Source organism: Musa acuminata, chromosome BXJ3-4, assembly GCF_036884655.1.
Source record: "Musa acuminata AAA Group cultivar baxijiao chromosome BXJ3-4, Cavendish_Baxijiao_AAA, whole genome shotgun sequence".
NCBI lineage: Eukaryota > Viridiplantae > Streptophyta > Magnoliopsida > Zingiberales > Musaceae > Musa > Musa acuminata.
In genome coordinates, this window is record NC_088352.1 from 37,426,893 (window position 1) to 37,445,510 (window position 18,618).

The 18,618-nt window shown below is 40.1% G+C and overlaps 2 protein-coding genes across 3 annotated transcripts; one reads left to right on the forward strand and one right to left on the reverse strand.

Annotated features, from left to right (window-relative positions):
* The first annotated feature begins 2,189 nt into the window (after positions 1-2,189).
* Positions 2,190-4,262, forward strand: LOC103977759 (B3 domain-containing protein Os03g0120900-like). Its single transcript, XM_009393365.3, has one exon. The coding sequence runs from the start codon at positions 2,545-2,547 to the stop codon at positions 3,601-3,603; it is 1,059 nt and encodes a 352-aa protein (XP_009391640.2). The 5' UTR covers positions 2,190-2,544; the 3' UTR covers positions 3,604-4,262.
* Positions 4,263-9,473: 5,211 nt separating this feature from the next.
* On the reverse strand, positions 9,474-16,363 carry LOC135635613 (flavanone 3-dioxygenase 2-like). 2 transcript variants are annotated; one of them, XM_065146812.1, is made up of 5 exons: positions 16,134-16,363; positions 15,809-16,056; positions 14,938-15,113; positions 14,789-14,866; positions 9,802-9,944 (listed from the first exon to the last, which is right to left on the reverse strand). In XM_065146812.1, exons 1-5 carry the CDS (start codon positions 16,329-16,331, stop codon positions 9,934-9,936), a joined length of 711 nt encoding a protein of 236 aa, XP_065002884.1. In that variant the 5' UTR covers positions 16,332-16,363; the 3' UTR covers positions 9,802-9,933. The 2 variants fall into 2 exon arrangements, with proteins under 2 accessions (XP_065002883.1, XP_065002884.1); XM_065146811.1 differs by having other exon boundaries at positions 9,474-9,944; positions 14,789-15,113; positions 16,134-16,362.
* Positions 16,364-18,618: the final 2,255 nt, after the last annotated feature.

The following is an 18,618-nucleotide window of genomic DNA, read 5'->3' on the forward strand; positions in this document are numbered from 1 at the left end:
TTTGAGCTGAATTGTTAATGGAAACTACCATCATGATATGTGCTCTACTGCGAAGGCATGCAAATCACTAGTGATGAATATGAAGTTGAATTATACCTCTGGCATGCATTCTATATCATGTTATGTGGATCTCCCACTATGCTTTGGAATCCTACAGTGTGGAATCTTTGACCCAACATTCTCCATGGCTGAGCGGAAGGTGGAGTGCGTTTCCATGTCTAGGCTTTTCTCATCTAACAATCTCCAAACACAGCTTCTCTCCGGCACAAGAAGACTCCGAAGTTAATGCATGGATCTCTTCACAAGCACCTCCAAGGTTGATGTACGCCCACAACATCAAAGGATGGGGCTCCCCTACGGGAACAGACACCATATAAAGGAGAGGCTTCAGGTCCTGTTTAGATTATTTTTATGTTTATTCTTAAAGGTATGTTCATATTCTCATTATCACAACTATGAGCTAAAGTCCTTTGAGAATTGAAGAGAGTTTTTGTTGTTTGCTAGAATACTAACCTTGAGCTTTTCACGACAATGTGTTCATCCTTCCTCCTTTAAGAGGGTTTTTTTTTTATAGTATTTTCTCCTTAATTTTAAATTTATTTAAGGGAAATTGTAAACAATTAATGAGATTTGTATATCTTATAGACACTGTAGCTTGTCATGTTAGAGGCAAAAGAAAAAAAAGTAGATGTTAGTCTCCTTTTGTTCTTTTAATTTAATTTGTGCTAATTTTATTTGTCTAAAGAGTTATTCTCAAAATAGTGATCAAGAATGATATAGGCAATAATATTTTGAGATCTATTACTGAACTTACCATTCTCTTTGAGGTTGCATCATTTGTCCTTTTGAGTTCTCACTGTTCAATGTTTAGTGTCATAGTTATATGGTGCGCACAATAGTGATCATGTGTTCTTTTCTGCATCTTCCCAGATGCACTTGTCATAACCCAAGTCTTCAAGTCTCCTTCAAGCAGTCTTCATCTTCCCAAATTCTACCAGGGAATGCAGTCATCAGAGTTCTGCTTTCCTGCTACTACACTGTTCTTCAGTCTAGTCGGCCTAGAACAAGTTACAGACTTGCCTCCATGATGGAGTAACTCCCTGCAATCACCTGTAAATGGAACCCTTTCTTGGGGCTTTAATTGTACGTTCTACTTAGTCATCACCTGCGTGTGTTGCATGTTAGAGCAACCTCGACATCCCTTTTAACAATGTTACTGTTGCAGAGGCCGCCTTCAAGATCTCGCCAGCTCTCTTCAGCTGACCTACTTAGCAGCCATAGGAACATTAAGTGTGTTGCACACTCGTTCTTCACTGACATAGAAAGAGAGAGAGAGAGAGAGAGAGAGAGAGAGAGAGAGAGCGACAAAAGCTGACTCGTTTTATTTCTTGTGTCAAACCCATGCTGATTGGGAACCAGAAAGCTTGTCTTTGCTCTACTGAAGCAAAACGAGGGTTTGTATTGACATAGCAGCTTGTGACCTTCACACTCGCATGGCGAATCATCTTCTTTTGTTGAACTGGACTACCAATTCTGATCTTTGTTGGATGACATACAAAACACATGGTTAGATCATTACATCACAACTCTATATATCAAGAGCATGTTTTTCTCTTCAACGAAGGAGGAAGTCAGGGCGTCGGGAGGAAGAGAGATACTCCCATGTCTTATTCGTCTCATCTTTTCTCCTCCACTGATAGACTCCTGTAAACCCCAATAGTACACCCCCCAGAAGTCAAAGCACTCCCCATCTCCACCCACTCCGAGCCTTTTCTCCCTTCACCACCGTTGGCCCGTATTGTACTACTGTTCACATACTAACTTAAACCTGAGGAAGAGATAATAACACAAAAGATTGATGTTATATCGAATGTATTCACTGCATGCATGATGTACAAGAGTGGATGGTTTCGAAACACAATGGCAAATCAAGCTAAGGGGCTGCTGGATATGCAGAGCAACTTGCTATGTTTCGGGGAATATCACTAGCCATGTATCTGAATGCAAACCCTGGAGATGACAAGGACATGCTCACATGAACTCTACCAGAAAATTCATGGGCCCCTCTCTCTCTCTCTCTCTCTCTCTCTCTCTCTCCCCCCCCCCCTTACCCTTATAAAGCTATTATTACTATCTTACCTTTCCCTTCTCTCCTCCTGTCTGATATCTCCATTGTCCCTGTGCTTCTCTCCAACTTCCCATTTGGTTCACTGGATGCCAAAATGCCCTATCTCACCCTTCTTATGGGAACCTTCTAAGGCAGTCGGTAGGGAGGTAGAAACAAACAGCCCACATAGCCAAGCCAACACACACACAATATCTCATGCATCAACCTCTCCAAACCTGCCTAATCCCTACTGCCGTTCTCTTTAGTCAAAGCTGAAAGTGCCAAACCACCTCCCTTTGATTCCTCCTCCTATAGACCACAGATATCACAAGAGAAAAGATATGATCGGCATGGCAGATGAATTCTAGTTAGTATAGCTAATATTTGCTGTTTCATTCTGTTCCTAAGGAGAGATTTTGTGGCTTCAGACATATCAGATGGAGTTCACAGCTAGAAGAAGCGATGGCTTTTACATGACCGAGGAAGAAAAGCATGAAGAAGCTTCCCAACATCCTTCCTTTATTCCTTTATCTTCTTCCTCTTCTTCGCCATCGACATCCGCTACCTTCGGATGGCATGTTGGTCCATCCGATACGGCAGGCAACGGCGCCGCCGGTGATAGCGGCAACGAGAGCAATTTCTTCACGGAGAAAGAGCACATGTTCGACAAGGTAGTCACGCCAAGCGACGTCGGTAAGCTGAACCGGCTGGTGATCCCCAAGCAGCACGCCGAGAGGCACTTCCCGCTTGACCCAACCGCCAACGAGAAAGGGATGCTGCTGAGCTTCGACGACCGGACGGGGAAGTCGTGGCGCTTCCGCTACTCCTACTGGAACAGCAGCCAGAGCTACGTCATGACCAAGGGCTGGAGCCGTTTTGTCAAGGAGAAGAGGCTCGACGCCGGGGATGTCGTCTCCTTCGGCCGTGGCGTCGGCGAGTCCGGACGCGACCATCTCTACATCGACTGGAAGCGGCGGCAGGAGAACCACGATCTACCCCGGGCGCCACGAGCTCCGCTCACGGGGATATCCATGGCGCGGCCGTTAGGACCGTGGGGTGTCAGCCGTTTCTTCATCCCGCCGGCGGCCATTTACGACCACCACCGTCCAGGTTTCGGCTACAGCCCCATGAGCTCAGGCACCAGTAGCGGCGGTCAGTTTCTTTTCGTCGGATCTACATCGGCAGGGCCACCGCAGTTCGGGGTGCAACCTGGCAGCCGCAGCGGCCAGCCGATGGTTCTCAACTCACTGCCACTCGTCCGCAGTCAGGCTCAGGCTTCAGCAAAGCGTGTGAGGCTGTTCGGTGTGAACCTCGATTGCCCCGAATCCAAAGGAAATGCCCAGCTCCCTAGTGGGCTATCGTCCGCGAGTGCACCTCAGCTGCAGTCGAGTTCTACGCTTCAGTTCCTCCCGCTTCCGCATGGCAGAACCGAGTCCTCGGTAGCTCCGTCATCAACGATCACCGATCATCGCTTATCGTTGGATCTCGACTTGTGAGGAAGAACAGAGAGAGAGAGAGAGAGAGAGAGGAGGTTACCCACCATCCTCCCTAGCAATTGAGATGGAGACTCAATTTACTCTATATTTATATGAAGGAATGAAGGAATAGAGGGATCGATCAGAGGTAAAATTGAACGTATATTAGCTGAGGTCATCTAAGATAAATTTCTCGGCTTGTAGAAGCATGGGAAGTATTGCCGAAGACCTATACATCATCCATTGCAGTTCTTAACTATGTCCTTTCAAAGGATCCTTTTGTTTATGTCAGGTTAATTTGGGTTCATCTTCTCAAAGCAGCCAACAAGCTTCTTCGCCCAGTTCCTTACTCCTATTCACTCCGGTTTCAACTTTGCCGGCTATGCCATGCCAGTTTCTGTGTGCTATCATCATCATCCAAGCACTATGGGCATCTTGTGACCGGAGAATACGTATCTCTTTCAAATCTTTTCTGCTTCTTCTACTTGGAGAAAGAAGGAAAAGAAGGCCAGATGCATGAGCTCAATGTACCTTCTGCAGTCAATGGTGTGTTATGATAGTCTTATATATGTTGAAGACAGTGACAAGGTATGTAAGTCAACTCCTTCACTAAATAGTTCTTAATGCCCTTCCTTCATTACCTGTACCATTTCAGTTCAATTTCTCTGTACTGAGCCACATCTGAGGATGGATTAATAAATCTTTTGATTGAATTAGTTTGTTCATGTATGTGCTTCAGATAAAGATAAGTTATTAGGAAATCAATTGGAAGATTATTTGTATTTCGTTTATGTGACTATATCACGTGACATTTGAACATTGGAATGCTTTTGCAGCATTATATCTTTAAAGTTTCTCTCTCTCTCTCTCTCTCTCTCTCTCTCTCTCTCTCTCTCTCTCTCTCTCTCTTTATTGGTGGCTTAATTTGATGTTGTAACACACGATTAGTTCCGAGAGTTTATATGAAGGTAAAAAGAAAGTTTCTCTCTCTCTCCTGCAACATATACAACATCAGAAATATTATTACTGCACCAGAACTCAATATTCTTCTACCATTGGCTTGTCTTCTTCTTGTTCCTTCTTTTAACTTCTTATATCACTTGGCTCTCAGATGCATGTTCAATTGGCAAGTTAGTATATTTACACTGTCAGTATGTCAGTTTGTGCTAAGTCCAATCAGAAATATTAATGGGAAATGTACTTAAAGTGATTCACACTAATGTACTATTTAATTTTTTTTCTAAAAATAAATATTTAAAAAGGTGAATTTATGTAATTAATTAGTTAATATTTTGCTTCTTCCAAGGATAACTAAGGTGAAGAGTTGACTAAGGTGATGGAAATAATAACTATGAATTGAAATATTGATGTAAGTTTCCTCTTCTTCCAAGGAGATCAATGCAGCTACCATAGCATCATTATTGGTACAATTCGATGGTTAATGTTCAAGCATAGCAAGTGATTGAAATCAATCTAAAGAAATGTTTCTCAATTGCATAACAGATGTACATCTTTTCTCATATTCCTTTCAAGGAGCACTTCCCTGGAATCTACTAAATGAGTGAACTATAGATTGCAATATGCTTAAATCACCATTGTTTACAGGAACATAATTTAACCATTTGCTCACAGTGATTGACTGTCCAAGTGTATGCCAGTCTTTGATTTTTGAACTCTAATAGCTACATTTTGCAAGTGCTTTTTTGGATTTATCATTGTCATTGAATATTTTGTTTTTGGAGAAAATATATTTTTCTGATCATAAGTTTTTCTCATCGGAACATATATCGCGAAATCTCTCTTCCTACAAAGGGGTTAACTTTCTGATTGGATTCTAACTATAGGTTAAACTTTACAACATGTTTTCTTGTGTATATGATTGTAGACATTAATTCCGAAAGAAACCTTAGTGAATGATTCAGTCCTTAGATATTGTTGGACATTGTTCTAAATATGAAAACCCAATTGTGCTCCTTTAAAACCTAATCACCTATAAAGAACCAAAGCGTTGCAGTGGATATATGCTCAACCTGACACATTCTGCAAGAATGTTTTCATGTATGGTGAATGGAGATCAGAATTTGCATTGAGTTGAGTTCATCACATTTATCCTGCATGAGTGAGAACTTTGTATCTACAATATCTTAGTTTGTCAAGAGTAGAACATCATCTAGAAGTGCCACACACAGGTTTGTCAGCATTAATCCAACATTTCAGAAGTCAAAAGCTGTGTGTGGTTTTATGTAAAGAGAGTCAAGATTCTCACCTTTGCTTCCTTCAACTTGATTCCTCCAACCAAACCACATAAAAATGTCAGATAAAGCTAAGAATGCTGATATTACTTGTTAATTCTCATAAATGCTGATGTAGGATGATGTCAAAAACCCAGATTTTAGATAGCTTACACTTGCAGCAGCCTATTTATGATTAGAAAATGAAACACCTGAGAAATCTATTTGTTATATTAAGGGGTATAAGTCTTGAAATATTTGTTCTATTTGTAGTGATAAAGTTATATATTCAATCTTGTTGACTAGGCTGTGTTTTTTCTCTATGAAAATTGCAGTATCCATATGTCTTTAATCAAATATCATTAGACTCTACTGTGACCAGGGAAAAATGGACTTCCTTCTGTCATGTGTAAAAACATGATCATTAATCTCATCCTTCTTTGGAAGGTCTTTCAGTTGATGGATGGGTAATTGGAGTCAAAATCCTTTCCATTACATTTTCTAGAATGTAAATTTGCCAAATATCAAGGAACTTTTCTATCCTTCTCAAAAATACCTCTAAATGATGGCATTTCCAATTTTTGTAAGATGTATTTCTTGAATTTTGGAACTAAACATGGAGAAACTTACAATTTTCATTTATAAACAGAAACTAGAAAACAAGAAGAAAGAATTAGATTGATAGATTTCAGGGTGTCAAAAACTTCAGTCATCAAACACAGCCACCATACCTAAATCAACCCCCTAAATATCCAAAGAACCAAGATATTAACAAGTGATCAATCAGCAACCCAGAATGAATGAGTACTCCTCTTTCTCTCAGCTGGATCTGCCCATGACTGACAGTAGAGTCTGATCACTGCCTGCATGAAAGAAAATTTCTGCTTGCAGGAATGTGAAATGCTTAAGGCTGCAATGTCAATTGAGTTCGTCTCATTCTAATTAGAGAAGGAGATCATATTTGCCGAGTCATCAAGTAACTCAAATTCATATATACACATCACTGAACTCCATAGGAATGCAGGCTTATTAGGAATTAGCATAACTTTCCCCGTATGAATCCAAGTTCCAGGGCATGTCTTGCCGCCGACAGATGCTCAAGCAGCAGCATCTACAGTCGTCCCACATGAGCAGGGCAAGGGGGTCATCTCCGAGGTGGTCCATCTACTGATCTGTAGAGAGGAGGAGCTGCATGCACAAAGTCTTCACCATCTGTTGTTGCCCCATGCATTCCCCTGCCGTCCACCATAAGAAATGTCACTGTAGTAAGTCCATGTGATTCTCTACACATTTCGGCGAGGATTGCCTGAAGCCTATACATCCCTTTCCCTTTCGGCTAAGGCCGGCCGGCATCACCCGCCACCACCGCATACATGTTGCTGAGGACGACCGGGGTTTGCAGAATCAAGAAACCCCTACCTTGGCATGTGACATCTCTTCCCTTTGTTGCTATATCCTCTGAATCCATGCATGTGGACATCGCCTTTGCCACTTACGCGATCGTCAACTGGTTGTGACGCGGCTTAGAGCCTAACTTTTGGCGAGACAAGTGGAACTTGTGACTTGTCTCTCTCAGCATTTATACGATTTAGATACATAGAATGATGTGTTGCTTCTGTAAAGTAGATTGTGCGATGAGGAGGAACGCGTGCTGATAAATGCAAATAAGATTTGCATGGGACCACGTCGAGTTTCTCTCTGCGTCGTGCAATTTCGCGCTTCTTTTCTCTGAGCTTTTTGCAGGAACTGATAACCTCAACAAAGAAGAAGAAGAAGAAGAAGAAGAATCGATGGCTGCCTCGACATGTTTATAAACATGGCAATCAATGGAAATAGACTTTAAGAGTGCCTCATAAATGGAACTTAAATGGTTTGACGTACACAATTTCTTTGCATCAGTAATACTGTGGCGTCCATTAATCAGCTTGGAAGAATGTAGCCATGTCTAGGAAAGACTATGACATGATCTTATGAACACTTATGGCATGTATTGGATACAAATTCTGCGTCAGGTCACAGGCATCCATAAAACACTATCATTATGTGTTTCTTGCTGTCTACTGTCATCACACCACCACTCATTGCTGGAATTTGTCACCCAAGATAGTAGAATATTCATAGAGTCTCATGCCAATCTACTATTATCTTAAGAAGAATTATTCATCTCATTGAATTCACAGTTACAGGGATCATATGTATTGGATGGAAAACGAGAAATAACGAGTTTGAATCTGTTTCTTACATTGATAAGAACTAAAAGTTTTGGATGTTTTAATTACACTCGATTCATTTTGTGGGATATCTGCAACTCATTAATTGATTACACTTGACGATCAATTCTTTGATTTCAATCACCCAAGGAAACGACCACGAATATATCATCATGATTGTTGGGGTCAAGATTAGATTTCACTGCATGCCAACACCATGATCACAGCTGCTCTCTTTGTCAAGGTAACAATCAACTCCATACAAATAGGACCAAATATGGATGAACAAGTGGAAAAGTTGGCGTCTCAAATCCGAGAATCCGATGGCAAAGGAACAAGTATGGCTACCTCAGTTAGCACCAACTTTGATTTCTCTGCCAAACCTGGGACATTACTTTTACTGTTCCTTGCTTGTATTCAACAATCATGGTGGAAGAGATGTCAAAGATCGAACAGTAGTAGCAACAACTGATCCCATGGCTACAACAGAGGATGAGAGGAGCCCTCTCATGCATGCATGCATGCGATGATGGCGCCCGCGCCTGAGCCGTAAAGCAGCGGAGAAAAGAAGATGTCACGGAGTAATAAATTAGGCAAAAGCAGTATGCACGACTGCATGACTATGAGAATTTGCAGAAGAATGGTTGCGGTAGAGTAGGGACGGAGGAGGAGGAGGCATGTAGTAGGGTTGGCAGTGAAGAGTAATTGTTGGGAGGAGGGAGGAAGAAACAGAAGGCTAAAGACTGGACCCGGATCTCTGAGGACTTGGGGCGTACCACAGCCTTCCCCTCTTCTGCTGCGGTGCCCACCGCGACGCTGCTTTCGGCATGCGACGAAAATGGGAGATGATGATGATATGGAGCATGGGCAGCTCTGAAGGCTTTTGGAGTGAGGTGGTAGAGGAGGAGGAGTAGTACATGGTAGGCTGCCTTATATTTAGATGCCGCGTTGCTTTCTTTGCCACTGCGGTGTAAGCTTTAAACCCTGAGATGGGGTGCTGCATGTTGCATGCAAAGGGGTGGGCATGCAGTGAGGCAGCAGCCCATGGATTTATGCAGTATAGGGGGCTGTTACTGGAAGGCGCCCCCTAAGCGCGGTAGACTTCCAGAGGTCTAAAGCAAAGGTGCATAAATGGATGAGTATGGATCGAGGAGGCCATGAGAACTCCATTGTCGCAAGCAGAAGTTAGCAGTGGAAGCTGAGCAAGTGCTTCAAGCTTTTGAGAAATGTTATGCTGTCATCTAGAGAGATAATTATGGACATTTGGATCTCCAAACAGTGTATTTGGAGAAGTTGCTTGACAGGAGGAGGAGGAGAAGAAGAATAGGGTATAAGGCTGATTGATGGGAATCAATAGGAGAAGTGTCTCGACCAATCAACTACTTCAAAGTGGGTCTTTAGGGTCACAGTCTTAAGTTCGATTGCAGTCACAACACAAATAGATAGATGCTGGATATGAAACTGTTCGTTTACGCATAACCTCGAACAGTTCATGGGCATGATCGATGAGCCACCGTACATGCCAGACAACGGGCTACTAATGGGCCGGGCCCAGGCCCAATACATTGTCCGGAACAAAGCCTACAGTAACATCACTTGTTTTAGCCTCATGCCTTCTTTCCCAACATTACTAAGGTGGCATTGTCCAACGAACACAGTGTTCGTTGATAGATACACCTTAGCTTCGGAAAAGCTCCAAGCAGTGCTCGTCATCCAAGTTTCTGCTCCAAAACCTCTTGTAGTACTCCTCGTAGGTGTAGCTCCTGTACATGGCCGGAGATGCCTCGCCGATGAGCTTCTCCGGAGGGCTAATGATGGCGCAGTTACAGGGACAGAGGAATGATGCTATTGACATCCTCTCTTTCTCTGAGTTCACCACAGCTCGGTGCCAAACACTCTTATACCTACCATTACTCAATGCCTGCAATGATATAGCCATTAATATGAAACTTACGGAAATATGGCTCCAGTGGCAAAGTGAAACCTTTGTTCATGCAGAGCTTTTCTGCCTCTTTCATAACAAGGCATCGATGATGTTGTTAGATAGAGAGAAGAACTTGGAAACTAAAAGAAAATCCAAAGGTCACTTGTCATAAAATCAACAGGATGATTCCACAACATTATAGTGGTTAGTGTATGCTACTACAAGATGCATGCATTTCTTTTCATATGTCGGACTAAGGAAAACTATAGTTTGTAATGCATCAATAGATTCTTTATAAACAAAGAATCGAGTGCAAGATGACCAAAACATAGTGAAGTGAATTGGGAAGCCATGAGGTGTAATCTTAAGATTTAAAGTATTATATTTTAGAAAATTTTTATTTTTTTTATTTTTTTATCTTTTAAATAAATTGATTAGATGAAGTTGTAAAAATGAGAATCTCTTGATTTAAATTTTTATTCTACACCTATAAATAGATGATGCCTATATATGTAAATTTATTTAAGTATTTAAGTGTTCAAGTCTATACAACTCAAGTCAAAAAGTAGTTCAATATCTTGTAAATATTTTTATATTTTTCTTTTTGAGAAGTTCAATATAGCTTTTCTGTTTTTAGTACATCTTGATTTCTTCTTTTTTTATTTGATTTTTTTTTGGGTTAATTGTATCTTATTATTATTATTTAAGAAATGATTGTACTTGTATATGATCTCTCCTTTTCTTTACATGGTATCAGAACTAAGGTTTGCCGTACCGGACTGTACCGCCCGGTACGAGCGGTACGTATCGGTCCGACAGGCCAGCGGTACGCGGACCGCCCCGTACCGTACCGAGTACTGTAGCAGTGTACAGTAACACGGTAGCAGTGTACAGTGCTCGGTACACGTGAGTGTACCGCTCGGTACACCTGGGTGTACCGAGTGGTATACCGTACCGTACCGGTACCGAGCCCGGGTCGAAACGCCGATACGGTACGGTACGGCGAACCTTGATCAGAACCACAAGAGTGATAATCTATATTTCAAGATGGTGAAATATAGATTATAGATTATAATAGTCAAGTTGGTGAATTTAGTATTGATCTTCTAAGTATAATAATCCTATTACATTAAAGAATGTGTATCATGTTCTAAGTATGAAGAAATTTTATTTTTGTACTGCAAATGTAGTTGATGTTAGAAATTATATTCTTATTGATCATAAAAAAGTTAAGTTTTTTTATAATATAAAATAATTAAATATAGATGTTATACACAATAATAAAAGGGTCAAAGATTTATATATTTTATCAACATCTAACATCAATCTAACATGCTAGACTTGGTCATATAATTTTTTTCAAATTAAAAATTATGATGTAGAAAGTCTAGTTAATAGCCATAATAAAGTTTACCAAGGTTGTCAATATCACAAAGCACACAACTAACCTTTTGATATATTATTTTCGAGGTGTAAATTTATCTTAAAGCTTGTTCACATCAATCTAACAAGCCTTACTCAAACTTTATCTTATTCAAAATTTTATTATATGCTTCTCTTTATTGATGATTTTATAAGATTTACTTGGATCTATTTTGTAAAGAAAGAGTTATAAGTAGAAAGATGACTTAAGTAACTTATATTATTAATCAAGTTCCTTTCAATCCAATTAATCTAAATTATTCATATAGGCTCATGTTTGGTATGAAATTAAACGTTATTCATTATAAAGTATTTGGTTCTTTGTGCTATATTCACATTATCTTTATTAAGACCAAAAAATTATCTTTATTGAGTATGATGAAAGAAAGAAAGATTGAAATGCATGAATTCATAAACAAATAAGTATGTGGTATCTCGAGATATTATGTTTGATAAAGTTTCTTCTTATTATCCTCCACAAATAGTTTTTTTAAAATATCAATCACAATAGTAAAAATGATATATATTTAAAACGTATGATTAAGTCTCCTTTATCATTTAATACTCTTATAATTTTCACTTATTTTCTTCTTTGTATATATCTACTTCTATTATTTCTTTGTCACTAATGGTGGGACAAAGTAAACGGCGGAGTAATGATGTTCATGAAGTGAAAATTTTAACATTGAGAAGATAAAAAAATAATTACCAAGCCAACATGTTATAGAGATGGAGATAACGTAGCATAAGTCATTATTTCTTTTAAACCTATTTATTTTAATGAAGAAAAAAGGTGTTAGGGAGTAGGAGGATATCACGGATGAAGAAATAAAAACTCATAAAAATAAAACTTGAAATCATGCGTTAAAACTTACAAATGAGTCTAAAAGATAAAATATAACTCAAATAAAAGTATTAGAGGCAACTGGTCTCATAGCTGCTCATGTGGGACACTAGGGATAATGCGTATGTACTTATTGGAGAATGAGTTCACTGATTGATCTGCTCATAAAATGCTAGATGGTTAATGATACCATATTGTCATATAGTGATTTCGTAATCTTAGTAGTGTATATGATCCTTAAACTTGAGATACTAAGGATGTTTTGTATGAGTATTCCACTATTTTATATCAAACTTATAGACTTTGAAGTTCCAATTCTAGCACAGTCGATCATAGGGAGTGATAGCCAACCTTACGAAGGCTATTGAGTGTTGATAGAGGATCCACTCTTTATGTTATGAGAGAAATATCTCATGTATTCTTGCTCAAGCAAATTCCTAGCTAAGGTCATTCGGATTGAAAGAGAAAGAGTTCTTTGGAAGAATCCGATTAGAGCGTGACTTGAGTAGACACCGTATGAGTTTGACAGCACTATGCTCGGAATATAGTCTATGAGATATTAGATAGATGAGAGACTATCGATATATGGGAACTAAGGACAGATATATCCAATATATTAGATTCTCCTATATTATATAGAGATTACGACGTAGTGACATAATATATCCGTAGTCGACGAGTCAAGTGAATTATTATGGAGATAATAATTTATTAAGTCAGAAGGAGTTCTGACAGGTATGATTCGCCAACTTGATATTAAGGTTAGATGGTTACATATATGGTATATGTTATGACGAGTAGGTGTTCGGATATGAGATATTCACTAGAGCCCCCCTATCTTATTATCTTATTGGATATCCAATAAGCCTATGAATTATTAGATCCTATAGATGATATCCAATAAAAGAATATTGGATAAAGACTTATTAATCTAAGAAGCTCGGGTAATTGGATGGAGATCCAATACCCAATATAGTATGATCCATTAGAGTTAAGTTGACAGATGACTTCTATAAATAGGAGGAAACCAAAGGGCTATAAGCTAAACCCCTTTTGGCTATCACCTCCTATTCTCCTCTCTCTCTCTCTCTCTCTCTCTCTCTCCTTTTCGGTCAATAGCCCCTATTAACATGTGGACAACAAGAAGGGTTACCCCCTTCTTGATTGTATGGTGCACGTAGTGAATAGATTTGAGCAGCGATTTGAGGAGTGTCTTCATAACTCATACCATGTGAAACACCGCTAGAGAGGTAGACAGTTAACCTCCTTCATCCTCTCCCATAGATCTATAGGTTTTCAAGGATATACGATCTTCCTAGGTAACACACATCCCTTAACACGCGTGGTTTTTCGGTTCCGTGATTTTTTACACACCAATCTTCATACGACGATGAAACATTCTTTTCTACGAAAAATTTTGATATTTTTTTTTTGTTCTTCTATTGCACATGTGATGTCGCCCTAGATTTAAAAGTATATTTTAAAGAGAAGTGCTAAGATTTAAAGTATTATCCTTTGGATGATTTTAAGTTTCTTATCTTTTGTCCTTTAAATAAGTTGATTAGATAGACTTTTAAAGATAAGGATTTCTTGATTTAAATTAGTATTTTATATCTTTAAATAGATGGCATATATATATATATACCACTCGTATCGAGTGGTGTGTACTAGTCCGCCAGTCGCACGCTATTAGGCGATACCGTAGATTGAAATTGTTTCCATCCCATTACCACCCAAAATCGATCAGTGATGATCGATTTCAATTATCACTGCCCATTATCGGGTGATATTAGCCGAGGTAAAAGGAAGAAAAGGAAGAAGAAAAAGGAGAACCTGAAGATCCGACGTCATTCTCTCTCGATGATCCCGACTCGTCGCCATCCTCCCTCGCTGGACGCCATAGATGAGATATCGCCTCCTCTTTGTTTGAGGTGATGAGACCTTGATGTCATTGGCAATTTCTCCTCATCTGCATGGGGAAAAGAAGCCTCGGCGACATCATCAAGGCTACGCGGGGAGAAGAACCCAAGTAGAAGAAACGATACGATATTGTCCTTTTTTTCGTAGGGAGAAGAAATCTTACGAGTAAATGAGGTGACGTTTCTTCTTCCCACGCTGGTAGAAGAAGCGAGCGGTACGTCAGAACGTATCGCTTGATATATTTATACCGTATCGTACTGAACTAAGCTTAATACTCCGGTATGATATGAAATTGTGAATGTTATATATATATATATATATATATATATATATATATATATATATATATATATATATATATATATATATATATATATATATATATATATATATATATATATATATATATATATATATATATATATATATATATATATATATATATATATATATATATATATATATATATATATATATATATATATACTTCAATCTTAATTTCTTTTTCTATTTGATCTGAGCTAATATCTTGATACTGTTATTTTAAAATGGTTACTATTTAAGAAAAATTGCATTTATATGATCTCTTCTTTCATTTATGTAATTCAAAAACTAAAAATAGAAGTGCAAGAGAGGATGAGGGAGGCACTGTCACCTGCAGCTGGTCGCCGATGTTGATGACGAAGGCGTGGGGTTGGGGATGCACCGCAATCCATTGCCCGTGTTTGAGAACCTGCAAGCCAGAGACGTCGGGATCCTGAAGTAGAATTGTGAGAGCATTGGGATCCGTGTGGGGTGGCAGACCATATGTGAGCTGCGGCTGAGGGCACTTGGGATAGTAGTTGATGGCCATGTGTTGTTCTTGCTCCCCCAGAACCTCTTCCATGTACTTCTCCTCCAGCCCTAAGCTTAGAGATATTGCTCCCAGGAGCCGAAAACCTAGTTGACGGACTTCCTTGCAGTAAGCGCTGGCCACTTCCCTGACAAAGCCAAGCACATCAAATTCCTCGCAAGATGCCGCAATAGTCCATCTTCACAGTGTGTGCAGGTACATCAGATTAGGACATATATTCCAACACGATTTAATTTATCTCGATAAGCCCGACGTCGGTCATGTCCACTATTAAAAGTACTATATAGTCTGATGTCCTTTTGTTAGATTATCAAAGCATGTCATGTCAATGACAATGTGCATTCTATCAGAATCAGAATCATGATGTAGATGATACAAAGGTTCCTCATAGAATACTTGTAACCACGGTTCGTTCTTGCTTTTTATCGGGAATAATATTCAAGATAAAGAATAGTTAAGGATTCTACACAATCTCTCCTACAAGACTGACACATAAGGAGAGGTTTGCACACAAAGATTATATTATATATCAAGAGCTAATGGCCGCATACCGCTTCCTCAAAATAGGTTGCTAATGGCATATATGAGGATTCAAAAACTCGCTGCTTTAGCTGCAGATGAACATCTGAGACTATTATTGCTTTTCTCGAAAGGAGAAAAGAAAGGATAAATAAGACCTTCAAGCTAGATAGGTTACTAGGTGAAACAGGTCTTGTTTGGCTCCATGTAGCTAAGAAATCCTTTGCTGACATGGTTCACCATGCAAAGCGAGGACGAAGAAGAGAGGAAGAGCATGCAGGAGGAGGGGTGCTTAGTTCTCACTTGAATGAAGAAGGATTGGAAGGCCACTCGGGCACGTAGTCCTCCAGAGGGTAGCAATGGAGACGAAGATAGTCTCTCCAATTATGGACTGTCTCCTTCCGGATGTTAAAGCTTGTCGACAGCCTCATCTTCCTGGCCGGGTCATCCGAGTAGTGCTTCGCCTTCTCTTCCGGAGGGAGGCGGAAGAATTCCAGAGCGATCACCATCATCTTCACCATCAGCTCAACTGGCACTCCATGGTTCAACACCTATAAAGACCACAAGCCAGTAACACGGGGTCCAACATAGAAGAAGTACCTTACGTTGCCTGCTCACGGAAAGACACCTGGAAGAAGCCGTACGATCGGCAGGCGTCGGCGATTTGAGCGATCACATGAGACTTATCGGGTGAGCTCAGATCGACGGCGGGGACGTGGGCGTCGCTGATGACTTCGGCGAGGCGAGGCCTTTGAGATTCCGGCCGGATGTAGTTCTCCGGGAGGCTGTGGTGGTGAGGGACAGTGGAGAGGAGCTGGTCGGCCATGGGACGGTTCTCAGGCCCAAGAGGGCGAGAGAGTGGCCGAGGGAAGGGCGATATATATTGGAGAATATATATCCCACTGTAAATTCCTCTCTATAGTTCCGAGTTTAAGGTAAAACAAGAAAACTGGGTGAAGACCTGCATCTGGAGATGTTGACTCCAGAAAATAAATGACGACCAAATAAATAAAGGCCACGACACTATTTCGTGTCTTCACCACCATGCAACGCAACATTCTGTCCTTCATCTCACCACTCACTGCCTTTTTTTGTCTTCTCCACAAATAATACATTAAAAGTCAACTCATTTTATGTCTTAAGTGTGGTTTTTTTCTATGTAGTGTGGCTTGATATGTAGTAATGAGGTGGAATTTTGTTCCTTCAGGTTTGTGGAATGGGATTAGTCAGTCTCAGCTACAGTTATGATATGGTTTTTGTTATTTATTTATTTATTTTATATAAAAGAATTTCTTCTGCTTAATTTATATATTCTACCATTAATAGAAGTAAAATTCGATTTGAATTATATAATAATAAATGGTTAATAATTCGGGCAGAGCGATTGAGAAAGACAACCGATCAATTAATTGGCCGGTCGTTGTGGCGTGGGATAAGTCTCTAAATACATGACAGAGACATATATGGTGGAGATTCAGTGGATTTGTTTATACGTGTTTGGAACAGCGCGTATTTATTGATGTGTGGAATTTTAGATTGATCGAATAATGCATGTATAATCAATCAATCATATTTCATACAAATATATAGATATTATCCTAAAATTCGAGATATATTTAAGAATTCTATATCGTTCATTATGTTATTTATAAACGATCGAGAATCAAACTCATTTAATTAGCTTCTAATGATCCTCTTTTCAAGTATGATCTGAGGAAATGAAATTACTTGCTACGTGGCCGATGAACATAAAGCATGCGTCACAAAGGGCACTGGAAAAGAATCCAATGCCGAAATCATATTGCACCAACGAAATATGGAGGTCAAGTCAAGTCAAGTCAACTCGTTTGCCGTCGCAGACGGGCTCGTTGTTAAACGCACGTCACGTGGATTCCGATTTCCCTTTCTTTTCGTTTCGTGCTGATCATCATTCTACGCTTGTCGCGCACCTAAACGTGCAACCAATACCTTCTTCTACGAAGCACATCGGTTCGCCTCCTTGTGCGGTGGAGGTGGCGCCTCTTCGTCACCTCCGCCTCATCTGCTGCTTCGCAGTGGAGCTCGACATCCGACGTGCGTTCACCAGTCGAGAGCAAGTGGAGACGAGTCATCTATTAGTTAATGTATGTCAAATCAAGGAATGGTTGTACATGCATGGTGGAGGAGGAGACGGAGACGAGCAAGTCGTGGGCACGGCGAGGGACAACTTGTCGGGTACAGAGACCGACTTGTTTGCGGCACGGCGCTCCCGGCCATTCCTAGGGATGGACGAAGACACGCAGCGAGGTTGACGTTGAGCGCTCGCTGGGGCATTAATGCTTGGGCGGTGCGGTACCCCTTCCACTACGTTGACTTGACTTGGGAGCACCGCTTCGTGAGTCAAGTCTTCCGAGTAGCTTCCGGGAAACTTCCTTGGCTGCCAACGTGATGGAAAAGTATCTTTCATAGACCCTTTGTTGGTGGTAGAGGCTTATTACGGCCCATCTAAGGCCCATAAACTGACACCACATGGAATCTATATAATCTCTCTCTCTCTCTCTCTCTCTCTCTCTCTCTAAACCCAATTAACTATCGGGGTATCAGAATCCATTACAAATATAGGATGCCTATTATCCTATACGTAGACATTATAAACCTGGATAATGGGGACTCTAATCCTATTAAAAAGATCAAGCAAAGGAAAAGAAGGTTAAGTTCCACCCGTCGGTGCCACCTGATGTGCTCAAGCAAGAAGATGGCAGGACGAGAGGTGCCAAATGGCCGGACCAATTAACAAAGACCAACAGTGTTAGAAGTTCCCAATAGTCGTGTTCGCAGAACCCCATATTTCAATGCATTGTGGGAGCAACTAAACTAGAGATATTGCCACCTTGTTACTATAGTTCTGTTTTATACCCATGATGGATAATGTTATATAGAGCGAACGTTTGGCTACCTACACTGTTGCTTAATCCAACTCCAATCGTAGGATTGATTTAGCTACTGATGACCGTACCTTAAAAAATACAAGAAGAAATTTTGATTCGTATAATTGATCCTACGCTTGATTGAGAAGCCAATACGTCAAAGTATAATGCGTAAGAATCTTATATTAGATTATATGGTTTTATCTA